At 38.6% G+C, this 21,220-nt stretch overlaps 1 protein-coding gene across 1 annotated transcript; it reads right to left on the bottom strand.

Moving 5' to 3' along the window:
* Positions 1 to 16,683: 16,683 nt before the first annotated feature.
* LOC140777111 (protein TIFY 3-like) lies at positions 16,684 to 20,431 on the bottom strand. Its single transcript, XM_073121016.1, has 5 exons — positions 20,273 to 20,431; positions 19,890 to 19,992; positions 19,551 to 19,776; positions 19,377 to 19,434; positions 16,684 to 16,967 (listed from the first exon to the last, which is right to left on the bottom strand). The coding sequence occupies exons 1-5, from the start codon at positions 20,377 to 20,379 to the stop codon at positions 16,883 to 16,885; spliced, it is 579 nt and encodes a 192-aa protein (XP_072977117.1). The 5' UTR covers positions 20,380 to 20,431; the 3' UTR covers positions 16,684 to 16,882.
* Between the last annotated feature and the right edge of the window lie 789 nt (positions 20,432 to 21,220).

Below are 21,220 nucleotides of genomic sequence, written 5' to 3'. Positions count from 1 at the left end.
AACTCAATCTTATCCTAAAACACAATCTTATCCTAAAACTCAATCTTATCCTAAAACTCAATCTTATCCTAAAACTCAATCTTATCCTAAGGTAAATCCAAACTCGAGACGATGTCGGTGAAGTCCGAATCGTATCAATCCACCACGCTTCCGCAACCTTGTCCTCAAGGTTTGAAATTTGGGAAGCGATCCATGACGTCTGCCTCTAGCTCCCATGTAGACTCGTCAGTAGGTTTGCCCAACCACTCAATCAGCACTTCAGTCTCTAATCTGGATCCTTGGCGTCTTCTCCTACGACTTAGGACTCGAACCGGCTCAGTGGAGCCATCTTCCTCCATTGGTTCGGGTAAGGTCGAACCCACTACATGGTTAGGCCCGATCTTGGCCTTCAATGCCGAGACATGGAAGACGGGATGTATCCTGGTTCCTTCAGGTAGGTCCAATCGGTAAGCTACTGGACCGATTCGTTGTAGCACTCGGTACGGACCATAGTACTTGTATCCCAACTTTTGGTTCATAATGGGTCTCAATGTGGATTGTCGATACGGTTGAGCTCGAACGAACACCAATTGATCCACCTCAAATTCTCGCTCACGTCGGCCTTTGTCATGCGTTTGCTTCATGTGGTTTTGTGCTGTGGCTAGGTGAGTCTTGAGCCGTCTCAATGTTTCATCTCGATCAGCAAGCTCCAAGTCAAGCTCAGTCCTATCCGTCGCCGCGAGTCTATCGTAGGCACGCAAGACAGGGGGAGTGCGCCCATAAACCGCCTCAAATGGGGTCATGCCAATGCTTGAGTGATGAGCGGTATTGTATGACCACTCAGCCCAGGGAAGAAATTTGACCCAATCCTTTGGTCGATCCGCCACAAAGCATCGCAAGTATTGCTCTAGTCCACGATTCACCACCTCGGTTTGGCCATCCGTCTCGGGGTGATAAGCTGAACTAAGATTGATTTGAGTCCCTTGCAATCTGAAGAACTCGGACCAAAACTCACTTATGAAGATGCGATCCCGGTCTGACACGATCGTCCTAGGCATCCCATGCAAGCGTGCCACTTCCCGAACAAAAATTTCAGCAACCCTTTTTGCTGAAAACGGGTGAGACAATGTTATGAAATGTGCGTACTTGCTCAGTCTATCCACCACAACAAACACCACCGATTGTCCTCGAACCTCCGGCAGCCCCTCAATGAAGTCCATGGAGATATCCTCCCAAATACGCTCTGGTATAGGTAGTGGTTGCAGCAGCCCGCTAGGCTTGAGTGCCTCCGATTTGACTCGTTGGCAGATTTGACATTCACGCACATACTTCTTCACGTCCGTCTTCATCCCAGTCCAAGTACAGTTTTGGGCCAGCCGCTTGTAAGTACGTAATACCCCTTCATGACCTGCTATAGGAGTATCATGGAAGTGTGACATCAATAGCCTCCGTAGCTCTTCGTTTCGGGGTACCTTGATTCGCCCGTGCTCTAGTACTAACCCATTGCGCTCCTCGTGCTCGGGGTTGCTTGAGGGGTTCTCTCTCAACTCCTCCATGAGTCGGACCAGATCACTATCCTCTGCACTGGCTCTCCGTAGATCTGAAAAGAAAGGAAAAGTGGGTGCCGAGAAAGAAGCGAGCTCCCTTTCTTTTGGAAGTTCAAGCAGCGGTTTACTTCCATCTAACAACACTCTCTGATCATTTCTCCAAAAAGTCAATGTGAGGCTTGTAAAATCAAAGGTCACGGGCCCCAAGCTCCGAAGCCATTGGGTCCCTAAAACAATATCGGCACCTTGCAAGGCCAATGGATAAAGATCCAATGTGAAAATTTGGTCTTGCACCTTCAATTCTGCACCTCCACAAATAGAATCTGCTCGCAAGGTGGTGCCATCTCCAATCGTCACATCGAACCCTTCCGTGGGTTCCGACTCGAGCCCAATCTTCCTAAGGAGCCTCATGTCAATGAAGTTGTGGGTGGACCCGGTGTCAATCAAGATTCTCACTGTGGTTTTCTTGATTACACCGTTCACCCGCAAGGTCTTTGGCGCAGCTGTCCCCGAATAGGCGTCGAGGGAGATTTCGGCCTTCGTGTCCTCCACGTGTTGTTGCTCCTCAACTTCTTCTCCTCGATGTCCAGCCACATCTGCACCTTCAGCTGCCATGGGTGGAAGATCGTGGCCTTCTCCTTTGAGTTGTAGCTTGGCAGGGAGCTGCAACGTCATCACCGGTGACGAAGCTGTCGTGGTCGACTGTCGATTGACCGAGGAGAATGGTAGAAGATCGCTGGAGGCCATATGCGATTTCTTCTTAGTTGCCGACTCACGGTGGTTGCAAAGGGAGCTGGTGAAAGGCAGCCCAAGTGTCGAAATTCGCGGTTTCGGATCATCTCCTTCACCACCGATGAGGATTCCTGATGAGGGATATCCAGCGACCAGGTGTGGCGTAGCCAGCACTTCGCGATTTGTCGACAAGGTCTCCGGTGCATGGGAAGATGTGGAGGTTCCGAGGGCTGCTACAATGGTTGAGGATCTCATTGTAGCCGGTGGCAGTTCGTTGCGGCTGACCATGGGTCGAGGTGTAGAATCTCGATCTTGCTGGATAGCCGAACTTTCCCCTATTTTTGTGATGAACGGGGAGGCCGTGGAGGATGTTGGGTATGTTGTGGAGGGTTCCCAATGCTGTCTTGTGATTGCCTTGCTTGTTGAAAAAGGTTTCGTCCATGCCCGTATTTCCTGCATCATCTCCATCATTATTTGCTTGTTGATGGCAATCTGTTTGGAAATAGACCCCAACATGGATAGAACGCTAGGTTCTTCCGTATTCCTATTAGATCGAGTGATCGTCATTGGAAGCGCTTGTCCGAGGAACGGTGGCTCTGATACCAACTTGTTACGAACCCTCTTTTGGTGCTATGGCTCTGATACCAGCTTGTTACGATCCTTCCTCGGCTATAGGCTCTGATTCAAGATTAATACGATCTTGCACGGAACTTTGAGATCAGATCCCGAAATATCCCGCCGTTGGATCGCTGTGAAATTGTGATATGTTGTAGGCCCGGAAAAGAGCTTTCCAACGGATCTAGTTTCAGGCGAATCGGAGTTGGGGATCTCGAGATATCGTTCGTTTAGTGGATGAACGTCAGGATACTCTGTTTTTGGATTCTGTGGATGAAGGCACGAAATCCTGGGTAATGGTGGATTGTGGAGGGCCGGTGTTGATGGGGTGGCACCGGTGTAAAAGTGATGGTGGAAGGGTTATGGATGATGGAAAGGTTAGGGATAGCGATGGATAAATTGGAAGAAGGGGGAGAAGAGGGCCACTCCTAAGGGACTAGGGTGATTGGCCTGTCGAGGGAGATTAGAAGCGGCGTCGCCGGGGAGATTGAGGGAACGGGAGCGAAGAAGATGAAGGAGGCAAGGCAAACTCAATTCTCAATAATCAATAATAATTTTGGTTGCCCTACACATACTTTTATAGGCTAACCAACAACTCAATCTTATCCTAAAACACAATCTTATCCTAAAACTCAATCTTATCCTAAAACTCAATCTTATCCTAAAACTCAATCTTATCCTAAGGTAAATCCAAACTCGAGACGATGTCGGTGAAGTCCGAATCGTATCAGTTAGATCGATCCTAGTTACCTTCACAAGTTCTGTACTAATTTCTGTCCAGATTATTAATTCAGATAGAAAGTTATCTTCATCAAAAGCGAATGTATCATACATCAGGCTTCCTATAGCAAAAGCATATGAGATGCTCTTCATTTGTTCTCTCTCAAGATTATTCTTTAGGGACTAGTTTAAATTAAACTTATCACCCTTCACAATGGAAGCTACAATCGGTGAACAATCAATCCTTCATCCAAAATCTCTCTAAAACTTTATTAATATAGGTTTCCTATGACAGACCTACAATACCTCAAAGTCTGTCTTTATGAATTTTAATACCAGTTTACATAAGACATCTCTTCCATATCTTTCATATCAAAATTTTTAGTAAGAAATTGTTTCACTTCATGAAGTATTACTCTTATCATTGGTTGCAAGTAAAATATCATCCACATATAGAATAAGAAAACATATATTACTCCCACTAACCTTCTGGTATATGAATTGATCCATGAGATTTTTAACAATCCAAATGAAGAAATCACCCCCATAAAATTTAAAATAGCATTGACATGATGCTTGTTTTAAACCGTATATGAATTTTTTTAAGCTTACAAACTAGATGTTCACCTTTAATAGAAAGGAATACTTTAGATTGTTTCATGTAAACCTCCTCTTCTAGGTCTCCATTAAGAAATACCGTTTTTACATCCATTTGTTGCAACTCAAGATCAAAATAGCCTACTAATGCCAAAATAATTCATAAGAAATCTTTCTTAGATATAGGAGAAATAGTCTGTGTAATCTATTCCTCTTTTTTGAGTGAATCCCTCAGTAATGAGTATCGCCTTGTATCTCTCAATGTTGTCTAATGAGCATTTTTAGTCTTAAAAACTGATAGGTTCTACGGTTCCAAATTGATAGGCTATGATACCAATGATAGGGTACAGAACGATTTCTTCAAGATCTGAATTTATTGTAGAAAGCACTCCGCGCAACCGAGAGAAAATATTTACCAAATATTCTCCCATAGTCAGAAAATTATTAAACCAAGTGGAATCGATCTGTAACTTCCTGTTCTTAATGGACACCCTAACTAGGTGTATTAGCCCACCACGGTTCTCCCTCGGATAGCATTATCACGTTCGTGAAAGATCCTTGGTTTAAGTTTAAACCTTTATGCATGTTGATCTCCATCTCTAAATCCTCGAGCACGTCTATCACCATCTCCAAAGGGATTAACCTCATCCTCAAAGTGCCAATCCTCCTTATCGACGAAGTGCACGGGTGTCGCATGCTTCTTAGGTTCCACAACTATCGGTCTTGGGTTGTGTATCGGAGATGGGGGATGATGTGTAGGCATAGGTAAAAGAGAATCATTGACACTAACATGTCGCACCTAGACCTGTGGGGTATCTATTCAGTGTGGTCCCACCGCTAGTCCTCGATGCACCAATCTTCGTCGAAGAGATGACAAACCCGATCGGTTCATGACATATTCCTTTAAAGCATTATGATCATTCTACATTGCGTCAACTTTATACAATAATGTTTGCAATATGCCCCTAAGTTCATTCGCCAAGCCCATATTCACACCCATGAACGTTGGTTGACTCAATCCTACTGTAGTCGCTCCAAAAGATCGGCCTCATGGTTAGGGTTATCGTGGGTTGAGTCTTCCCTTGTCGATGTGTTCTCCATTGGTCTCCTTATCGACGTCATTTTTCTTGTTTCAACCATTAATGGAGGTCTGAGGTTCGCCTGACTCTGATACCAATGATAGGTTCTACGGTTCCAAATTGATAGGCTCTGATACCTATGATAGGGTACGGAACGATTCCTTCAAGATCTGAATTTATTGTAGGAAGCACTCTATGCAATCGAGGAAAATATTCACCAAATATTCTCCTATAATCAGAAAATTATGGAACCAAATGGAATCGATCCGTAACTTCCTAATCTATATTGTTTTTCATATTTTCGCCCTTCGTAGATTCAAACTACAACTGGACAAAAATACGATATAGTATGGGTGATGGTGGTGGTGACGGGTGGAGTAGATGTTAGGGTTATGGATGATAATGGAGATAATGGTGGATGGGTGATGTTGTTTAAGTAATTAAGACGAAGGGGAAGAAGTGGTCGAGATCCCAAAGAAGAGGGAGGACTCGACAAACGAGAGAGATTAGAAGTTAGGAGAGACCTTGCCAACGGTAAAGATGGTAGGTTGGTGAAGAGGGAGGAGGGAGATTGAGATAGAGAGAATAGAGAGAAAATAGGAGGCAAGAAACTAATAATCCAATAGCACAATGATTTTGGCTACCATCTACATCTTTATAGAGGCTAGCCAACAAACCAAAATACAATTATTAACCCTAATTCTAGAAGATTCCCATCGATCACGTTCGAACGCGCTCGATCATATTCGAATGCACAAAATGCATTCTCTATTGATAAGAACGTGATGCAGGCATTCGAACGCACCCAACCGCGTTCGAACGCGCATTTCACATTCTCTGTATTTGCGAACCTGATGCATGCATTCACAAATGCGTTCGAACGTGCCCCCAACCGCGTTCGAACGTGACCTACAGAAAATATATTTTAATAAAAACAAATAACTAATGCAATAAAAAAGACCCTAACTAAGTGTTTCAAAAACCCATTTACAATCTATGATGTTTGCACCATCAAGCAACTCAACAATCTTATGATTTTTACCCATCTTTCATGGCATTGTACTATAATTCGGATTTTTTGCAACTCTTTGCTTGTGAAAATGACTCAAGATTATTTTCAACTCCAATATTATAATTAGATTCTTGTAGGTACACTACATAATAACTAAGAATTGCTAACCTCTTTATTCTAGTAGGTCACACTATCATCTTTTTGAGAAGTATGAGGTTCAACTTGTTGTTCGGAGGTTTTATGCATCTCCTGAATAACTTGATCTACTGGAATATTGTCAATAGCTTGAGAAATTACAATGATTGGTTGTTCAACATCAATTTGTACTTGAGGGGTGTTGTGATAATTAACAATCTATCACTTGAAATGGAAGGTTGTACTCTAAATAATTAGCATCAGAAACTATATTTCTAATTTGATCGCTCCCACTCATCAAATCATATTCAAGAAACTTTACATTCCTTGATTCCACAATTCTATTGCTATGAGATGGATAGTAAAATTTGTAACCTTTAAATCTTTCAGTATATCCAACGATATACTCACTAATGGTCCTTGAATCAAGCATTTTCTCTTGTAGATTATAGATCCTTACTTTAGACGAACATCCCCAAATGTGCATGTGTCGCAAACTCAGTTTCCAACCTTTCAATAATTCCAATAGTGTGTTTGAGACAAATTGATTGAAACTCAGTTTAATATATACACTACCATCTTTAGTGCTTCAGTACATAAGAATTTAGGAAGATTGAAGCTGCTAAGCATACTTTGCACCATGTCTAACAATGTTCGATTTCTTCTTTCTGCCACACCATTCTGATCTGGTGAACTAAGCATAGTATATTGAGTAACTATCTCATGCTCTTAAAGAAACTTAGCGAACGAACCAGGTGCTTATCCATCTTTAGTGTATCTACTATAGTACTCTCCACCTCTATTTGATCTCACAATTTTAATTTACTTTCCGCATTGTTTTCCTATTTCAGCATTAAATATCTTGAAGACATTTGATGCTTTATTTTTATTATAAAACAAATAGAGATACATATATCTTGAGTAATCATCAATAATGGTGATGAAATATCTATGACCATATGAGTCTATATTTGGACTACATATATCAGTGTGTATGACTTCTAATAAGCCCAGACTCCCATCAGCACCTTTTTTGGACTTATTGGTATACTTTCCCTTAATACAGCCCACACATGTCTCAAAATAAATGAAATCTAGAGTATTAAGTACTCCATCATTCACTAATCTCTTAATTCTTTCTAGGGATATGTGTTAATCTTCGGTGCCATAACATAGAGGAGTCCTCATTAATATTACATTGTTTAGTGCTAGTGCAAACATGCATTGAACTATAAGTGGCATTATTTTGTAAATTATATCATAAAAACTATTAGACAAAATACCATTCCCAACACAATCAGAATTGTAAAATAATCTGAATAATGTGTTTGAAAAATTAAATGAATATCCCAACAATACAAATTTGGAAATTGAAATTAAGTTTCATCTTTAATTTCAAAACAAATCCACTGCTTAATGTTAATAAATATGTTCCTATAGCCTCCATATGTGAGCTCATCTTGTTTCCAAATAAGATATTTTGCTCACTTCCAATTGACTTCCTTAGGTTTTGCAACCGTGCAAGGAGTTTGCAATATGAATTATAGATTCAGAGTCAATCCACCAGGTGTTAATATTAATATTAACCATATTAGATTCATAACAAGCACATGAGGTTTGATTACGTTTATCCTCAAGCAATTCTGAAATTTGGCACATTCTTTTTATGTGTCCTTTATTTATAGAAGAAACATTTGGCCTCTTTCTTAATATCAACTTGGGGGTGGTGTTTTACCCTTCCCCTTCTGATTGGCTTGAGTCTTCCCCTTCCTAGGGGTTGTAGCACTTAGCTCCATCACCAGCCTCCTTTCTTCTTGAACACACATGATCATTAACTCATTAATTGACTAATTTTCCTTATGTGTGTTGTATGAAAACTTGAAAGGCCTATTTCTGTTGTGGAAGAGTGTTCAAAATATAGTGCATTATGAAGGTTTCAGACATCTCAACCTCTAGTTTCTTGAGTTGAGCTGTAACGTCTCTCATCTATATGATGTTCTTATACACACCTTTTGACATTAGTGAGCCTTAGAGAAGAAAACTTCATAATTAGAGTGCTTGCTAAAGCCCTTTCTGAAGTGATGAGCTGGTCATCAATGGCCTTAAGTAAGTCATAGGGTACAGAACGATCTCTTCAAAATCTAGACTTATTGTAGGGGGTAGTCCGCACAACTGAGGAAAAAAATTTGCCGAATATTCTTGTGTAGTTAGAAAATTACGAAAGTAAGTTTGATCGATCCATAACTTCCTGATCTACTTTTTTTGTATTTATTCCCTTCACATATTCGAACTGCAATTGGGATAAAAATACGATATAGTGAGGATGATAGTGGTGGTAATGAGAGGAGTGGATGTTAGCGATATGGATGATAATGGAGATAAAGGTGGATGGTTGATGTAGTTTAAGGGATAAAGACGAAGGGGAAAAAGTGGTAAGGAGAAGAGAGGATTTGACAGACGAGGGAGATTAGAAGATAGATGAGACCTTGCCAACGGTAAAGGTGGCTTGTTGGTGAAGAGGGAGGAGAGAGATTAGGGTAGAGAGACTAGAGAAAGGATAGATGAGGATAAAAACCAATATTCATTCATCATAATAATTTTGGCTATCATCTACATCTTTATAGAGGCTAGCCAACAAGCCAAAATAATAATTATTAACCCTAATTCTAGTGGACTCCCGCCGATCGCGTTCGAATAAATCCGACCGCGTTCGAATGCACAAAAGATGTTCTCTGTGGATGTGAACAGATGCAGACGTTCGCACGCGAGCGTTTGAATGCGCCCGATCATGTTCAAATGCACATTTCACGTTCTTTATTTTTGTGAACTAATGCAGGCATTCAAATGCACCCCCTTCTGCTTTCGAACGCGACTTACAGAAAATTTATTTTAATAAAAATAAATAACTAATGCAATAAGAAAAGACTCTAGCAAAGTGTATCAGTAAGTCTTGGACATTTTCATGTTAATCCACTGAACCACGAATATTAGCAGATATTTTAGTCTTAATAACTACCATGCTTAGACGATTGGATCGCTCACATCGTTTATAAAGCGTAATGTCTACTGAAGAGCTAATAACAGTGATTGCATGTGGTTCATCCTTTCTAATTGCATAATAAATGTCCATCCAACCTAGATGAAGGAGAACTCTCTCCTTCAATACTTTATAGTTATATTCTTTCAATTCAGGAATATCCCAATAGATATTAGATAAATTCTTAAGTCGTGAAGTTGCATTTAACGTTACATGCTTATGTTAAATTAAGGCATAAATGATATTATGTTTTACCAATGTAAATCATGCTTGAAAAAAATGAATCAATTGACATAAAATTTGCCTGCGGGCTAAATTTTATTTCAATAAGATTAATTATTATTTATGATAGAGTTTTTCAAACTATCTTAATTCATAATTCTATGGGTATATTATGAGCATAATTTGATATTTTCTATTTTTTATTAAACTTTATGATAAAACTATCAAATTATCGCTTAATTCATAATTCATGTAGGTAAGTTACGAATAATTTGATATTTTATCCTAATTAATTATTTAAACATTATAAAAAAATTTCTGGGATAAAATTTATTATATTCAAATAATTAATTACCATTAATGACTAAAATTGCTTTATGTGATCTTTAAAACTATAATATATAATTTTATTTAATTAAAGATGATGTGGCTATCGTTTAATTAAATAAAATCATATAAATAACTTATTAGACATTTTTTTAATGCTGAAAATTTCAAAGTTTTACTTTAATATTTCTATATTGCATATATTATGGATATTACGTGATTTTAAAACTCATCCCAAAGTTGCATGCATTAATTTAGAACATAAATAATCAATACATGCAATACTTATTGAGCATAATCAATCAATTTGCACAATTTAATTTATCTTAAAATTACATATATTATTCTAAGCATAAATAAATAACATATGCAAGCAATATAAAATAATGCTTAAGAATTAAATTTTGCATATCTTTTCAAAAAATATCTCAAAAACTAAGCTGCCCAAAAATGGTATTGTCGCAAAATGATAGGAAATGACATTTTTTTTTTCAAATTTTGGTTATCTTCAATCTTCATCCAAGTCACACAAATTCAGTTTAGACCTAGAAATTCTAGCACCTAAACCCGGCATAAATTCAATGTTTTGATGCAAAAACTTCATTTTTAACCATAGAATATTTAGAAAATTAATATCTTAAGGATTTCTAGCTATATTTTTACATCAAAAATAACTCAAAAGGAAACTTTAATTTATAATAAAAGTCTTGACCGCGAATAGAGAAGAACATAGACATTATTTATAAACACTAAGGTAGAGAATAAACCTTGCTCTGATACCAAATGTAAGAATAAAATAATACAATCCAAAATACAGAATTAAACTCTATAAAGGATCGAAAACTAATGACCCAAAGATCACTATACCTTCGGCAGTTGGTGTTCAAATTCACTCTTCAAACTTTATAGTTTTTCTCATGTTAGCTTTGGCTCTTCAAATGATGCAGAACAACGTCTTGATTGTAGAGTTGAGAAGAAAAAGTAGGGAGAAATAATTAAACTCGTGGAATTCACCAATCGAAGTGTCGGAATCCACAGATGTTGGAATCCACCAACAAACACTGAATAGGCAAAAGCTCTCAAAATATTTATTAACCTATAAAAGGTTATTACAAACCTTTATATAGGCCAAATAAAGTAAAAGACAAAAAATGAAAAATAGCCCTAGAAGGTGACTAGTCACAACCCTCGTTAAGCCAAAGGGCCACGGGTGCAGCCCTTTTGTGCTTATGAGAATAACTGTGATAAAAAGTGGTGTCCCCACCAACTCTCCCGGGGTGGAAGAAACTCGACCCAGTCGAGTGGCTCTAATAGTACTCCAAAATGTCAGGGTCAAGCTGCTGTAACTCCTCGTGAGTGATCCATGTACAATCAGACTTTTGTCACCCGTGCCATCGAATGAGAAAACGATGAACCCCTCCTTACGAACAGCCCTTTTGAGCTTATGAGAATAAACGTGACAAAAAGTGATGTCCCCACCATCTAAGCTCTCAAACACTCTAAATTGATGGTGTGGCTTTTTAGAATAGAGTGAATGAGCTTGGAGACCAAATCCATTATATATAGTTTAGCTTTCATCAAGCTTCAGAGCTATGAGTTATCAAATTGAAAACAAACGTTCATCTCATGAGAAAATTTTTATCTCTGATACACTTAGAGTCTTTTCTTATTACATTAGTTATTTGTTTTTATTAAAATAAATTTTCTATATGTCGCGTTCGAATGGCTTTGCAAACGCCTGCATCAGGTTCACAAAAACAGAAAATGCGAAATGTGCGTTCGAACGCGGTCGGGCGTGTTCGAATGCCTACATCACATTCACATCGACAAAGAACGTCTTTTGTGCATTCGAACGCAATCGGCGGGACTCTACTAGAATTAGGATTAATAATTATTATTTTGGCTTATTGGCTAGCCTCTATAAAGGTGTAGATGGCAGCCAAAATCATAATGCTATTAGATTATTGGTCTCTCCTAACTTCTAATCTCCCTCGTCTATCGAGTCTTCCCTCTTCTTTGGGATCTCGACCACTTCTTTCCTTTCATCTTTATCCTTTAAACTACATCAACCATCCACCCTCATCTCCATTATCTTCCATAACTCTAACATTCACTCCACCCGTCACGACCATTATCATCCGCATCATATTTTCGTCCCAGTTGTAGTTTGAATCTACGAAGGGCATAAATCCAAAAATCGTAGATTAGAGAGTTATAGATCGATTCCACTTGGTTTCGTAATTTTTTGACTACAAAAGAATATTTGGTGAATATTTTTCCTCGGTTGTGCGGACTGCTTCTTGCAATAAATCTAAATCTTGAAAAAATTATTCTATAGGCTATCATTGGTATCAGAGCCTATCTTTTGGTACAGTAGACCTATCATTAGTATCAGAGCCAGGCGAATCTCCGACCTCTATTAATGGTGGAAACGTGACATTAACAAAGAGATTAATGGAGAACACACCGACAAGGGAAGACTCAACCCATGATAACTCGAACCATGAGGCCGATTCTATTAAGGTGACCATGGCAGGATTGAGTCAACCAACATTCATGGGTGTGAACATGGGCTTGGCGGAGGAACTTAGGGGCATGTTCTATATATTGCTGTATAGGGTTGACATAATGCAGAATGATCATAATGCTTTAAATGAATATATCATGAACTGATCGGCTTCGTCATCTCCTCGATGAAAATCGGTGCCGAAGGACTAGCGGTGGGACCACACCGAACCGATACCCCACAGGTTCGGGTGCGACATGTTAATGTCAATGATTATCTTTTATCTATTCATAGACATCATCCCCCACCTTCAATACACAACCCAAGACTGGTGGGGGTGGAACACGAGAGGCACGCGGCACTGGTGCGCTTCGTCGATGAAAAAGATTGGCACTTAGAGGATGATATTGATCCCTTCGGAGATAGTGATGGACGTGCTCGAGGATTTAGAGAAGGAGATCAACAAGCACAAATGTTTAGACCTTAACCAAGGATCTTTTGTGAAACCGACAATACTATCCAAGGGAGAACCGTACGCTTGGACTTCCCAAAATTCTAAAGCGGTGATCCAATGGATTGAGTATTTCAAGTGGAACAATAGTTTGATTGTCAAGAGATAATGGAGGACGCAAAGGTCCAAATGACAAGCTTTCACCTCCAAGGAACAACATTACATTGGTATCGATCGGTTATTCATGGTGGAGGATTTACCGATTGAGCTGGCTTTTGTAAAAGGATTACACATAAATTTGGGATAGCGACGTTTGAAGATTTTATTGCCACATTAAGCAAGATGGTTCAGAGGATGACCATATTAGAGTACCAAACAGAATTTAAAAGAGTTAGTAGTCATTGGGAGCCACCTTGGCCTGAATCGACATTAATAAGCACATTCATTTTAGGGCCGCGGGAGGAGATACAGGCGGATGTTCATGCTCTTTGTCCTACCACTCTTGAGGAGGCCTTTGAGAAGGCCATGAGGATGGAGCAAAAGCATAAGGCTCTCAAGATGGCAGCGAAAATAAGTTGGAGCAACCGAGATAGGCGGTTTACGCCTAGAACGCCAGCAAAAATCCTATGGACTCAAAGATAACGACTGCTAGTACTAGACCATGACCACTTTTGAAACCTTCTTCCGATGTTAGAGGAGGCATAAAACCCCCCACCCCGTTTGAACTCTCACACCTGCCTAGGTAGAGAAGTGAAGCACGAAGGGCTTTTGGTTTTGATACGATGAACATTTAACCCCCGATCATCGGTGTTCCAAACCGATTAGGAGTGTGATGCCTATCGACAGTCTTGAGGATGATGATGAGGTTGTTGGTGATGGCGAGTGTTTAGAGGAGATCCATGAGGAGGTCATAGAGGAGGGCACAGAGGAAGATATCTAAGCTGAAATATCGATACATGCATATTCGGGTACTTCCGCACTGAGGACATTATGAGTGGACGGACTCGTTAGAAAGCATTATGTGCACATCCTCATTGATTTCGGAAGTACACACAACTTTCTAGACGAGAGGTTAGTGAGGAAGTTGGGCTTAGATGCTGAACCAACCACAGGTTTGACATTGCTATTGGAGACGGCACAAAGCTTCGGGCGAAGAGCATGTGTCACCGGGTTAATATACGGGTGCAAGGGCATGACATCATTGTGGACTTGTGTCCGTTGGTGCTGCGAGGAGCGAACATTGTCCTAGGCACTTAGTTGTTACAAAGCTTGGAACCCATCACTTTTGATTTCCGAAGCATGTGGATGAAATTTAAGCAAAGAAACAAAGATGTGTGGCTTGATGGTGTTCGTTCACCGCCGATTCCTGCGATGCAACCAATAGTGGGCTACTTGTGCAAGTGATTTGGCCTATCTTCTTCAATTAAGACCAATAAGAGACGAGCCTCAAATAAGTCCAAATACTACCATCGAGTTGTCTAATTTATTAGATAAATTTGTTTTACTGTTTGAAGAACCAAAGGAGTTGCCACCAAGGTGAATGGTGGATCATCGCATAGAAATTGTAGCCGGGGCTCCACCAGCGAATGTGAGATCATATCGACATCCACATGTGCAAAAGAAAATAATCTCCAAGATGGTAGCTGAAATGTTGAAGTAAGGCCTTATACAACTAAGTCATAGCCCTTACTCATCGCCCGTGCTATTGGTGCGAAAGAAGGACGGGACATGGTATTTTTGTGTCGACTACTAGGCACTAAACGCTATCACTATCAAGGACCGATGTCTTATTTCGGTTATAGAGGAGCTGCTGGATGAGCTTGCAGGGGTGACCATATTCAGCAAGCTTGACTTGAGGACTAGGTATTATCAAATTAGAGTTCACCCGGCTGATGTGCACAAAACTGCATTTAAGACTTCGGACGGGCACTACGAGTTCCGGGTGATGCCCTTTGATCTCACAAATACTCCAGCTACTTTTCGAGGCCTCATAAATGATACTTTTCGGCCTCTACTGTGAATGTATGTTTTGGTATTCTTTGACGACATTTTAGTATATAGCAGGACTGAAATGGAGTATTTGCGGTATTTGAAGGATGTGCTGAAATTGTTGTAGCAAAACTAGCTAAAGATTGAAGCCTAAGTACCTATTGGGAGGTACCACAAGTGGAGTATTTAGGTCACATCATCTCAGCGGAAGATGTAGTGGTGAATCTTCAAAAGGTAGCATGCATGACCGCTTTGTCGATCCTTATTACCACCGCAGGATTGCGAGGATTCTTGGAGCTGATTGGATATTATCGCCGCTTCATTGCCAGACATGGCAAGATAGTAGCTTCTCTCACTTTTTTGTTGAAGGACTTCTTTAGATGACGGATGAAGCCACTACAGCCTTTGAAAAACTAAAAACAACAATGACAACGGCGCCCATTCTAGCTCTACCGGACTTTACCAAAGAATTCATTGTGGAATGTGATGCATCGGGAGTTGACATAGGAGCTATACTAATGTAAGGAGGACGTTCCATAGCCTTTCTTAGCAAGGCCTTATCACAAAAATCCCAACAATTATTGACCTACAAGAGAGAGATGTTTGCACTTCTGTATGCGGTGACAAAGTGGAGACCTTTTTTGATCGGTAGGCGATTCATTATCCGAACAGATCAAAAGAGCTTTCCATACTTTATGGGATTTCTAATCTCCCTCATTTGTCGAGTCCTCCCTTTTCCTTGGGATCTCGGCTACTTCTTCCCCTTTGTCTTTATCCTTTAAACTATATCAACCATCCACCTTTATCATCATTATCTTCCATAACCTTAACATTCACTCCACCCGTCACCACCACCATTATCCGCATTATATCGTATTTTCATCCTAGTTGTAATTCAAATATGTAAATGGCGTAAATACGAAAATCGTAGATCAGGGAGTCATGGATCGATTCCACTTAGTTTCGTAATTTTTTGACTATAGAAGAATATTTGATAAATATTTTTCCTCGATTACGCAGACTGCTTCCTACAATAAATCTAGATCTTGAAAGAATTTTTCTATAGCCTATTATTGGTATCATAGCCTATCTTTTGATATCGTAGATCTATCAATATCAATCAATGAGAAACCCTTCATCTCAATCAATGAGAAATGCTTAATCTCAATCAATGATAAAACTTTATCTAATCAATAAGCAAACATTTTAACCATTATGGATGTTTAGTATAAAAGAGAAAAACGTTTGGATCATAATAAATTGGGTTAAAAGGAAAATGGTTACATATCGACCATAGATATCAAAGAAATCAAAGAATGGTTATTCCTAGCTTCCTACTACTACAGGTATCGCCAAGAGAAAGAGGTTGAGTTTGTTAGAAAGATTTTTATTAGATTTAAGGTTAGGATTAGATATCGATAGGATCACACGAGCCATTAGATCAAAATTACAATAGTTAAAAAAAAAATAATATATATATATATATATATACATATATTATATTTAAGTCGAGCTTAGGTGAGTCAACTCTAGCTCAAGCTCATTTAGCTCAAGAGCCGAGCCTGAACTTCAGCCAAGCTAAGCATAAAGCAGGAGCTGCAAGTTTATTTTGACACCCTCACCACAGTCGTGTCCAACAGGTACAAGAGAGAACCATGCAATAAATGTTGAAAACTTGCAAGCCTTACATGTATGGAAACATCAATTAGGAAATAACAGGTATTCATTAGAAATATAGTAGTAAAGTTATATAGATTAATAAGAGAACACAATGATAGAGTACACAGTTGATCCCACAGTGAATTATCAGAGATTGAGCATACCATAAAAGTTCCGAGTCTAGCACTTAATTAAGGTTCTTACAACAATATAGCTTGATTTGTGCAACATTCATTCACACAAGTCCGTTACTGAAGAGCCATGTCAACAGAAATCTAGGTGAGTTGAGGCTTCCCCTCCATGGCCACTTCCATGCAGTCTGGCGACTTCGCTGAAGCATATGGGGTTTTGCTCACCAACCTGCTCGAGACAAATATTATCAAACAGGTGAACTCAAATCCTAGGAGATATATAAATTACAAATAAAGATTATATGCTCTCATTCTTTCCCAAGTTAGAAACAGATCAACTGGTCAATCTTTACCCTGTCCCTCACTCCAATTTTGGTAAAACACAAAACATCTATCTAATTAAATAGACCCAACAACCAAATGAATTTTTCCTTTAGAAATATTAACAAAGTTATAGGAAGCATGTTTATTTCAACTGCTTCCCAAAAACATCACACCTATTTAGGAATATTAACTTTGAACTTAAGTTTGCACTAGTATTCTCAAAGAAATTAAACTCTAAATTCAACCATCCACTATTTTTCTGATTCTGTCCAGCCTTGATAAACTAGGGGAAGGTCAGACGTCATATTAGATCATTGGGACACATACATATACATTTTGAAATAAAAAAGCAACAAATTACAAAGATGATCACATTACAAAAGAAAAAGACAATTTTTGAATGAGCAAGTAACAAAGTTGCTGATGTTGTGTGTCCTGTCCAAGTATATTTCCTATCAGACCTAAAAGCTTCCAGGACAGTTCAACGAGGGACTATTTGTGCAAAGTTCCATTGGCCCAAACTACTACTGAAGAACCACAAGATTTTCACTTTGGATCAAAATTTACCACTTGGAACTTATTCTATCCATTTCTAATATCGTGGCATAAACAACTTTCCTAGTTGACCAAACCATCAGGTTGATGGCTCCAGATTGGAAAGAAACTACACGACTCCTAGAAATTTTATTACAAATCTATAACAGAAACCTTCAACATTACCACAAAAATCGAACTTAAAAAGAACCATCTTAATTTTTCTTGAGCATGATTCCAAGTTATGCTAGTGATGACATCAATTTTGATATTCTCCTCTGGGGCAATAAAAATCATTAAGGCACACATTTCAACATTGCAGACATGCTGAGATAGGTAATACTGCAAAAAGCATGCAATTTTACAATAGTGAGCATTTAGTAGTAGCAACCTCTGGTCGCTATATGGAATTTTCACCTCCAATAAGCTATACTGATCATAAAGTATCTCCCTTATGGAGATAGTAGCAAAAGATAAACTAGTAAGTATTTTCCGTAATTCTAAAAAAAACCTTTTAAACCATGAAGATACAAAATCTGTCATGGGTTTGTATTTGTGTATTCCATAAAATATCAATATCTTTAAGGCCTGCCTCTTGACAAGCTTTTGTCGTACTTAGGAATTTTAAAGTCAAGGACTTAACTATGAAGTATTCCCAAAATAAAAAAGTCATAAGTAACAAGCTTCCGCTATTCTATTTATTTTCTTGATCCTCATTAGAGAAAATTGGAATTGGATATCTCACAAGAACTTGCTTGCATGGGACAACACATGAAAAAGCACATACTGTATGACCAAAGTGGGTATGCATGCTATAACCAGAGCTTCAAATTTATATCTGCAAATTCTAGGATCCCTCACATAGCATATTTTCCGATCAATTGTGAGGAAAGTCATCTACATATATCTTAAAATTTGTGCTTTAACAAAAGCTGATATAAAAGCATCTAAATCGACACAAGGAATGAGAGCGAATTTGATCCACATCAAGTGAAGGACAATCTACATCTACTGAGTAGTTCATCAAAGAGAAAAGTTCGAGCAAGAGAATAATTTCAAAACAATTGTCATCTAGAGCAGAATACAACTGATTGTATGTGAATTTTGTTTCGACAATTAAGAGTGAAATAGATTGAAACGATAGGTTGATTGAATCCATGATTTTTTCCTCTTTCGTGAGAGAGGATTTTCCTATTATGGAAATCGTGATCATGTGTTTGCCATGTTTTTCTTTTCCTATTCTTTTTTAGCTTTTTCATTTCTCACTCTTGGTTTTCATTTTCCAACTTGAGTTAACTTTTTTATAGTTAGAGTAATCTTCAGATTTCTATCTCCTACTTAGTTTTAAGTATTGGTTTCCAAATATGATTTATAATCGGTTTTCCAGACCTAGTAGGATTAAGTTTTCCTAATTGGTATTTGCTCTTTCCATATCTCTAAACCAAGTTGAACTAGGATTCTTATCTTCCCCAAAAAATTCATTGTTTTTCACAAACAAATTATAATTTGCCCACACAGCGGAGGATAGTTGTTGTATATTAGTTCACATACAGGATCACATGAAAAAACTCGTTAGCCAAAAGAGCAACTTTTTCACATAGCCCAATAAAAGGATGTCACAGAACATTGCAACATTCTAACAAAGAACTTCAATAACCATTTCCTTGACTGTACTTAGAATTAAATCTCAAACTACTATGATTAAGATCTATCTTAAAAGTACCCTAATACACACTGCACTGAAATGGGACAAAAAGGGAAAAAGTGGAAGTCGCATTACCTATCACGGCGCTTCTCCAAGAATCGCTGAAGTGAGTGCCTCCTTGCAATGGGAAGGTCTGCATTGCAACCAAAATAAAAGTAAAATATTGACAATGTCAGAAGCCATGTTACAAGTAGTAGCAAAGTTACCACTTGAATTAAGGACAGCCAAAGAGAACGATTGGGGTTTTACCAGCCTGCAGCCTGCACAGGGAACTATTGGGACTACCCGCAATCTGAGCCTGTGCCGCCGCAACCGAGGAGCTCTGCAGCGACAGAGACCTATTGAGCACCGGCGAGGCAGTAACCAGAGAAGTGCTGGCCCTGACCACCACCGGAGGCTTAGCAACAGGTGCAGCATTATATGTGGCACCTGACGCAGCAGCAGTCGCAGCAGCAATGAGCATGATTGCCTGTGCCTGTTTCAGCAGCATCATAAGTTTGGTAGTATGATCAAACAATCTCGATACAAAACTAATAGCAGAGGCAAAAGGGAAAAGGAAAGAAAAAGAATCAAATTTAGATGCCTAACCTTCTCTTGAGGGACCGCATCGAACACGCTCACCTCTCCACCATAGAAGATCGTGAGCTGTGCTGGAGTTGCGAGATGGTCCGACATTGGCACCGGCAAGTTCCTCAAACATTATCAACAAATCAGAAAACGAGTACATAGGGTTTCAAATTGCATAAAAGCTAAAGCTTTTCCCCTTGTTTTACCCGGTTAATTACAATCAAAACCATGGGGATTGAAAAAGATTAGCGTACAAGCAACAGATAGAGAAGACTTCAAAGAAAATCTATGTTGAGTTGAATAACTGAACAGCGGAATAAATTAATTGGTTCTTATTCTTGGGAAAGTGGAATAAATTCAAAGAATTTAGGAAGCAGTTAACTTAACCAAGGCGTTTAACATACCTACTGTTATTGTTGCCTTTGAGAAACAGCTGGAATTCCTCTTCCACCTCTTCCGCCTTCTCTTCCGTCCCCACCCTTTCCTTCTCTAACATACCTATTTCACCCATGCCCCTATTATGTAGCGCTCTCCCTCCCTCCCTCCCTCCCTCCCTCTCTCTCTCTCTAAACTCTTTCTTGGATGCTAGATTTAGGACTACGAATAAATGAAAAGAGCAAGTGGTTGAATAGCGGAGGGAATTATAAAAAACGTGACGGGTACTAGGAACGTGTAGACTTCTTTCTATGCGGAGGAAATTGGAATAGCAAATTAAAATAGGAAACAGGAAGACAATGGATCGGAAAGAAGAAAGGGAAAGCAAACTTTTCGAATTCGGTCACGTGTTGTTTCTCCTAAACAATACTTTATGTACTATTTTTTGTTAGAAAAATTTATATATAACACCTTAATTTATAATATAATTATAGTTTACGCCCTCTATTTTTACTATTTATAAATCGACCTCTTTAATTTAAAGAATATGTGTAGAAAACATTCTGAGTTAGATTTGAATTAATACGGTCAAAATATTCTATTAAGTAGAGATACTTAATTTCTAAAGTGACTAAAATACTCTTAGTATGTATTTTCAGAATTTTTTAAGTTTAGTTAACTTAACTCAGAGATTTAGTTAAGTTCAACTAATTTATCTAACGGCAAAATATTTTATATACATATTCACTAAATTATAAGGTTTAATTTAAAAATAAGTAAAAATATAAAATATAAATCACAATTTTATTAAAAAATAGGGTGGTATATGTAAATTTTTATTATTATTATTATTATTATTATTATTATTATTATTATTATTATTATTATTATTATTATTATTATTATTATTATTATTATTATTGCTCTGGTATTGCTGACCGGATTCACGTTTTTCTTTTTTTCTTCTTATTCTCGTT

The sequence above is a fragment of the Typha angustifolia genome, chromosome 15 (genome assembly GCF_048772165.1).
Source record: "Typha angustifolia cultivar Huaian chromosome 15, ASM4877216v1, whole genome shotgun sequence".
NCBI classification, from domain to species: Eukaryota; Viridiplantae; Streptophyta; class Magnoliopsida; order Poales; family Typhaceae; genus Typha; species Typha angustifolia.
This window is presented reverse-complemented; position numbering and strand designations above follow the sequence as displayed.

What these genes read in the sequence shown, in the direction of transcription:
- LOC140777111 (XM_073121016.1), bottom strand. Translation starts at nt 20,379, where the DNA reads ATGGGTGAAATAGGTATGTTAGAGAAGGAAAGGGTGGGGACGGAAGAG. An exon ending in AAAGGCAACAATAACAGTAG is followed by an intron (nt 19,993 to 20,272) that starts GTATGTTAAACG and finishes ATAATGTTTGAG; the next exon opens with GAACTTGCCGGTGCCAATGT. An exon ending in ATGCGGTCCCTCAAGAGAAG is followed by an intron (nt 19,777 to 19,889) that starts GTTAGGCATCTA and finishes CTGCTGAAACAG; the next exon opens with GCACAGGCAATCATGCTCAT.